Source organism: Durio zibethinus, chromosome 20 (assembly GCF_047325235.1).
Source record: "Durio zibethinus cultivar Kanyao isolate XHJ-2024 chromosome 20, ASM4732523v1, whole genome shotgun sequence".
In the NCBI taxonomy this organism is placed as follows: domain Eukaryota; kingdom Viridiplantae; phylum Streptophyta; class Magnoliopsida; order Malvales; family Malvaceae; genus Durio; species Durio zibethinus.
The window spans coordinates 267,978-275,080 of record NC_143181.1 but is presented as its reverse complement, the minus strand read 5'-3'; the positions used below and the strand labels follow the sequence as shown (position 1 = coordinate 275,080).

The window sequence follows — 7,103 nt, the reverse complement described above, 5'->3', positions numbered from 1 at the left end:
GGCGAATTAAGTTTACAATATTAAATTTTTGATTAAAATGATATTTAAAAGCTTAAGATGCAAATTATACACTTAATTTTTTTAAGTACTAATTTATATATATTTTCAATATTCAAATGCCGAAAGTCTAATTAAATCTCTTAAAAAATCTGTACCTCTATGCGTTCCTTTATATCTTTTAAATTTTTACTCTCTTGGCTATCACATTATAATACACAAATATGAATCCACACGTAACCAAACATGAATATAATAAACCAAGCTAGGCTCCCCTCCCTGCCTCCCTTCCTCTCCCTACCCGCACCTAAACCAAAAATTATCCATACAAGGATTTCACTCCATTCCCCCTTCTGCGGGATTCATTTCCCCCTCCACACGAGCGCGCAGGCGCACACACACCCCCCCCCCCCCCCCTTTTGTCTTCTGTCTCGTAAGAACAAGTGCAAGGCCATAGCCAACGAAGTTCCTAGAAGCAGCATTCAACAGTCCGAATGATGTGTTCTAAAGTAGAATACACTTGAGTAAGATTGCATTTTACAAAAAGTATAAATAATATATAATTACATGCATCACACATGTCAGTTTTAGTGAAGCAGGAATTTAGGGTCACAGATAACAGAATACACTCATAATCAGAGAGATCAAGTCACACACCTGACTGAGAGATGGACAACATAGAAAAGTACCAGCTGGTTAGATCACAAGTTAAGATCATTCCACCTATCATAAAGAACCAGTAACACAAGTTATAACAAAAGCAAACTGCAGTTTACTACATAAGGAAGCAGCTAATAACTTGTTTCTAAATTTGGTTCTTAGTCGTGGCATGCAAAATCTCCTTTGCCTTCTCTTAAGCTTCTTCCTCTCCTATAGTCAATCTCTGCATCAGAGCTTGACAAGCCCAGATGATATTTCCTGCTCCTTGATGAATCCTTCTTCAAAAATACATCCTCTTCATCAGTCAGGGTATGGTTGATGGATGTACTTGATCCAGAGATGTCAGTCACCTGCCTTTCTGATTTGTGATCTGTATCATATAAGGAAAGAACATTATTGATTTTCAGGTAACAGGGCACAATAACACAGAGAAAACAGAAATGGAAGAGAATCCTATTAAGATGGATTAGACACATTTTAGAGAAATATAATCCTGAAGCAGTCCAGGACCTCTGCAACTTAAATTTTCTTGAGTAATGGATTGTTTGATTCATCATGGCCTCCAATATTATCAGAATGCTATTCATGCCTATTGTCTTTTACTCCTTTCAATGTGAAAATTCAGAATATGTATCTTTAGGTTTAAGTGGCACCGCATGTCTTACCAGATAATTTTAACCTAGCATATGGTAAAGTAGGAAAACTAATACCAAAAATTATCACTCAGAATTTCTTCAAAGCAGTTGATCTTATTGGAGGAATAGATTCTCAATTAAGAAATTATGCTGGATGCACACAAACATTAATTACCACTGGCACTATCTTAATGAGAGAAATGAAGCATAGAGTCATTCAGATAGCAAGATCAAAAGAGAAGTATAAAAGAAGCAAAGAGAACTTCTTTAGCACATTGTTAGTGGGATTTTAGAAGAACAAGAAATTAAAAATTAAAACAAATTTACACACTATCACAAATCTATTCGACCAATTAAAGTACAAAACATGGGTAAAAACTTTGTTGTAAAATTATCTAATTATTCTCATTTAGAAACTTAATTTCACTTTTCTTCACTTCTCACATATCATTTCTCTCCTTTTCTTCTTTTTGTTTTTTGTTTTTTTGTTTTTTTTTTCCCATCGAAACAAGATACCACTATCAGAAATATGTACCGCATGAACTGGAGAAACTGAAAGTAGACAAAATATACAAGATATAGTCAACATCATATATATATATATGTATATATATATATACACACACACACACACACACAAGATATAGTCAACATCGTATACATATACAAGATATAGTCAAGTAGCGGACACTTCACCTTCGTATCCATTGCATGACACTTGCACATCATGGTGTACAACCCAATTGACAATATCAGGTTTCGATTTCCGTTTCTTCTCACCCAGCAAGTTTTCCAGTATCCTATCTGTCTTTGGTTCTTTGCCAATTGATGCAAGTTCCATACTTTCTTCAAAAGTGGGTTTATCTGTAGGAAAAGGTGTCATGGTAAATGAGTCCTCTGTAACATCAGAAATCTCAACATATTGAGAAGTAGTGATTATTTCATCAGCACTAAATCCAAAGGAAGCTCTGTAAGCTTCAAGTTCTTCCACATCTTGCTTAGGACTTTTACTCTGCCTATTTTGATGGCCACTGCAACTAATAGGATAAACATCTGAATCCTTGGAAACACTTAATCTCCCACCAGCATGAGGAAGAGGATTATGATCCAGATAGAATTGTGCAAATGTGGCAGGACAGAAGAAATTTGTATCTTGACACCCTATGGAAGAACTAGTTACATCATGCACAAATAGCCTGCCAGAACCACTCCTTGAATGTTTGCCATTCTGGGGAGAAATTGAAGGATCCCAGTGTGGACGAAACTCCCGTTCAGGAAAGGATGATGACAAACAATCACCTGAGGTCCTAGAGATTGGTGATATCAGGCTACTGGCAGGACTACCGGGGTAAAGTGAATATGTGGATTGAAGATCATTTGCAGCAATATAATTATTCTTATTAGCACTTTTAAGATCTGCAGAAGATGCCAAGAACCGGGCAAAAGGGACATCGGGTGAAGAGGGGGTAGTCAGGTGGGCCAACTCAGGAGGAGGAGTGAGTGGAGCAGTAGAAGGCTCGGTTGTAAAGGTTGAGAAAACAGGAGGAGAAACTAGTTGTGTCTCATGGGCATATGGTCCAGTGGCAAACATTGTGGATGATGGCCCTCCAGGTGAGTTAGCTGATAATGACAAGAAGCAACTAGGTGATTGGGCTGTTGACGGGAGTGCAGAATTTGTAAAGGATGCTGGAGAAGAAGGAGGTGCTAGAAGTGATGGAGCTAATGTAGTAGCTTGGTTGGTCAACCCAACAGCTTGAGGATGATTTGGCTGGGTGGCAGATACATTGCCCTCAGGAATACGAGATGCAGGTACAATACGCTTTCTACCTTTCTGAGTACCAAAACAGGAAAATGCCCCCCAACATCCTCCCCATCTCTTTCGCTAGCAACAAGATTAAACATTGAAAGCTTCAGTCAGATCACTCAATAGGAAAGGAACATTGAAATTAAACAAATTAAAACCAGCAATCCTCAAGAAATAATTTCCAATTAGTAATATGACTAAGCTTCAGATGAATCAAGGAACACATATATGAGCACTAAAAATATATCTATAAAGCTACTGCAAATAGAAAGACGGTGCAGATGACATATACCCATATTCTTGACAATCTGGTACAAGAAATCAAGAAGCAGTAATATGCACAGGAAATAACATTTTTATAAAATGCAGAAGAGAGCGACATTCATGCATATATGTATAATAGGTACATGCCATATACCAACAGATCACATAAAATTTTTTGTAGATGTACGTGTTAAATTTTTTCCGTATACAGACACAGCTTACATACACAAGTTCTTGCAGAAAGCGAAGCAGCAAATCATTACAAAGATGAGATACCAATGGTGTGTTCTGTAACTTAGTGTGCACGGGTAAAATGTAAAGATAATAATATTACCAAACTGAAATGATAATCCAAACCCGCATTTCCACCTAATAACCAAAGGGTTTTGGGAAAAACAGAAAATTCATGTTCCCTGAACGGGAACAGGAATTTTACATAAAAGAAAATGTACATCAAGAAGAATGCAGCCCTAAACACTAAACTTAAGCATGGCTAAGCAGTGCTATTAATAAATTTGCAATGTTGTAATTCCAAGTTGGCTCTGTTGTTAGAATTAGATTTACTACTGGAGTTGAGATGCTGTTAGATGTTGAGATTTTAAGATCGGTTGTGAAGGTGGTATGAGCAGCAGCGAATGGATAGAAAAATTTACAAAAGGTATGAAAGTGCAGAACAAGTAAATGAAAGGGAAATGAAAAGACAGATAAGGTATATCTAGTTTAAGAGAAGGGATCTCAAGTAGCTTTCAATAGCAGAAGACAAATTCTTTGGTAACAGAATAGAACAAGCAAAGTTGTTAGAGGTGGTAAAGTGGCTGGATCTATAGATGGAGAGTGCAATAAGCTAAGTACATGTATCAAAATAAATAAGGAAAAAACAATTAAAATCTGATGACTGATGTTGAAACTTGAAATTGACAAAGTCAAGAAAACACGCACAGCCACTTAACCAGACCAAGAAATCCAGCATCTCATCAGAGTCTAAATCTTGATCAGATGGGTCCAGCTCAGATAAATTCTTCTTCTTCTTTAATTGTTTTTACCATTTTTTAATAAAAAAGAAAAACAACAATACCACACAAAAACTCACAAGCAAATCTGAGCAAACTAGCAGTAGCGAAAAAAAAAAAAAGAAATCAGATCTGAAACAAATTGAAGGCAAAAGGAACAGATCTAAACAATGAGGTAAAGCAAAAAAAAAGTACCCGTTCTTGCTGAGGGAATCTGTTCTGCTCGGAGCCCATGGTAGCCCTTTCTTTCTTTCTTTCTTTCTTTCTGAATTAAGTAATTGTTTATATACTAGTACTCGCAGAAGAAAACATATAAAATAAAATGAGAAAGTTACATTAACAGAAGAAGAAGGGTGATGAGGTCAAATCCATCATTCATGACATTTCTTTCACAACATTTGGAAAAGACGGAGATGCATATAAATATATATATATATATATATAATCTATTATTTCTAAGTATTTCTCCGTATCCTGCTAGTTAGTTAATAACTTAAGTGTGTGCAATTGTGTATGCTATAATATATATATATATATATATATATATGCATGTATATCAATACTTTCTTATATAAAAAAGATTTTTTTCTTTTCTTAATAATTTTATATTTGAATATCGTGTTGTTGGCAATGATAAGATAAAAGTATACAAAGAAATAACGTTTGGCATCTAATAACTTTTACATGTGTAAGTTTTGTTTGACTCATCTCTGTTTTGGCTACCACATTTCAATGGCTCCACTATCTCTATCCTCTCTTTTTTCTTCCTTCGTCATGTTATTAAGTCTTACCTTTTTGTCTATATCTTTTTAAATGGATTGTTTCTTTCAATAACACTTTTTTTTGTGTTTTTTTTTTAAGAAACTCTCTTAATCTGCAATCCTGCCTTGCAAAAACATCAATGTTTTATAAAAAATCCAAGTTTTAAATCGTGACTTGATTAGAGGTCGTAGAGCTAAGTTTTTAGTCAAGCTATGATTTAGGTCAATCATATTTGACCTAAGAGTCTCAGATCGAAATGAAACCTACAGGGAATAGAATAATGAAAGGGAAGCTATGGTGGAGAGTTTCGTGAATTTGCAAAATTTAATTTCAATAAATCGATTGGTTTTTAGTCCTTTGCTTGGATGGTAAGTTTTAAATCAATTTTGTTTTTATTTGATTTTTGCAGTAATTAAATAATGAGTTAAATATAGGATGATTGTAAGTGAAATGTATGGTTTTGCATTTATGGGATTGGCTATCTTGGTGCAACTAATTAGGTATGGAAGTACCACAGAGATGAAGTTCATGAAGATCGAGATGACCACTGAGTTCTTGGATGGATTTGTCATCTTCCACGTCATCAAGGACACCATTGGTTTCATTCTCTACATGCACCAACATGTCTTTTCGTATGTTCTCTCTTACTCCTTCCTCCTTTTACACAAAAATCAAATAGCGAAAGGAAAAAAAAAACCCATAAATTTTTTCATTTTATTAGCTAAAAAAATTAATGTATCCATTTTTCTGTATTGAAACTTTTCTTTTTATTGATTTGGTAACATTGAAGGCTTCTATGCTTCATTTTCTTAACAATATATTTATTTTCATAAATTATGTGATAGTATCAATTACTTTATATCCAACATTTTGCAAGACATCAATCTTGAAGTGGATTGGATGCATACGGAATCTAAAGAATTGGTATGTTAACTTTGTTGAGTCAATTATTTTACTTTTGTTTTAAATATGCATAACCTAATCTTAGCATGGTATTTACACTATATCCTTAGATGGAATTAGTCATTTGATTTCCATTTGTTATAGATTTCTAGAAACTTTCAAGGAAAAATATGTTGAAGTATCTGTTATTGAGAGACTTGCTACTAGAATTTGTGTTGGCATGACATTTACTTTTGTAAGTGATACAATGATTAAGCCTTCTTACATTTTAGTTTATAGGTCACTCGCTAATTAGGCTTCAGTAAAGATCTTTACCAATTTATTTAATTTTAAAGAAATTAGCATTATCACTCGAAAACTTTTTTTTAACATTTTATGGATATGTCTATTTGGATTCAATTTGCAGTTATTACTATGATTATTGCGGCACTTAACTTATGACTCCTTAAGTTTTCTAATTTTATTTTGTCTTGTTTTATCTGTTTATGTTTGCTATAGTTCTTTTTTCATATAGCTTGGAAAGGAGAATTATCCCTTAGTGTTCGATTCTTCAAGCTTTATTATCCAAAAGATTGATTTAGAAATTTAGTGTTTATTCTATGGTGTGTACTGAAAAAAAGTTCCTCAAAAGGTTTGTGACCCTTTATGAGGATCCTTATTTATTGAAACTATATAAGGAAAAGCTAGGCCTTTTAGAATAGATAGTATGATGTAAATGCTAAAACTGAACCAATGTGAATTTGCTTGTAATTTTTTAAGCTTAAGTTTATCTCTCTAATCTTCTTTTGTCTAGCATTGATACAATATTAGTTTAGCTTTTTTATCCATTAATTGTTCATTAAAGTGACGAATTATCTTTTCCACATCTTTGCTTAATTTTACTATGCATGTTTTTAAAAGTTCATGAAGAAAAATGGTTAAAATCAAGATCCGTCTTACAATCTAGACAAACTAGCCTTTCATATTTAGTTTCTAAATTGATTTTTTGTTGAAAATTTTGAAAACTACGTATGGTTTATTAGTTTGGTTGTTTCATTTAAAAACAATTGTTGAAAAGTTCTTTTTTAA

The 7,103-nt window shown here is 33.7% G+C and overlaps 1 protein-coding gene across 3 annotated transcripts; it reads right to left on the bottom strand.

Annotated features, from left to right (window-relative positions):
- Positions 1-132: 132 nt before the first annotated feature.
- Positions 133-4,779, bottom strand: LOC111315210 (uncharacterized protein At1g76660-like). Of its 3 annotated transcripts, XR_016330811.1 has the most exons (5): positions 4,566-4,750; positions 1,989-3,174; positions 797-1,027; positions 655-720; positions 133-501 (listed from the first exon to the last, which is right to left on the bottom strand). XR_016330811.1 is itself a non-coding variant. In XM_022916776.2 (3 exons), the coding sequence occupies exons 1-3, from the start codon at positions 4,602-4,604 to the stop codon at positions 816-818; spliced, it is 1,437 nt and encodes a 478-aa protein (XP_022772511.1). In that variant the 5' UTR covers positions 4,605-4,779; the 3' UTR covers positions 533-815. The 3 variants fall into 3 exon arrangements, 1 of the variants encoding a protein (XP_022772511.1); XR_002693266.2 differs by having other exon boundaries at positions 655-1,027; positions 4,566-4,779; XM_022916776.2 differs by lacking the exon at positions 133-501 and having other exon boundaries at positions 533-1,027; positions 4,566-4,779.
- Positions 4,780-7,103: the final 2,324 nt, after the last annotated feature.

What these genes read in the sequence shown, in the direction of transcription:
- LOC111315210 (XM_022916776.2), bottom strand. Translation starts at nt 4,604, where the DNA reads ATGGGCTCCGAGCAGAACAGATTCCCTCAGCAAGAACGG. An exon ending in GATTCCCTCAGCAAGAACGG is followed by an intron (nt 3,175 to 4,565) that starts GTACTTTTTTTT and finishes TCTTGTTGCTAG; the next exon opens with CGAAAGAGATGGGGAGGATG. An exon ending in GTCATGCAATGGATACGAAG is followed by an intron (nt 1,028 to 1,988) that starts GTGAAGTGTCCG and finishes TATATGATACAG; the next exon opens with ATCACAAATCAGAAAGGCAG.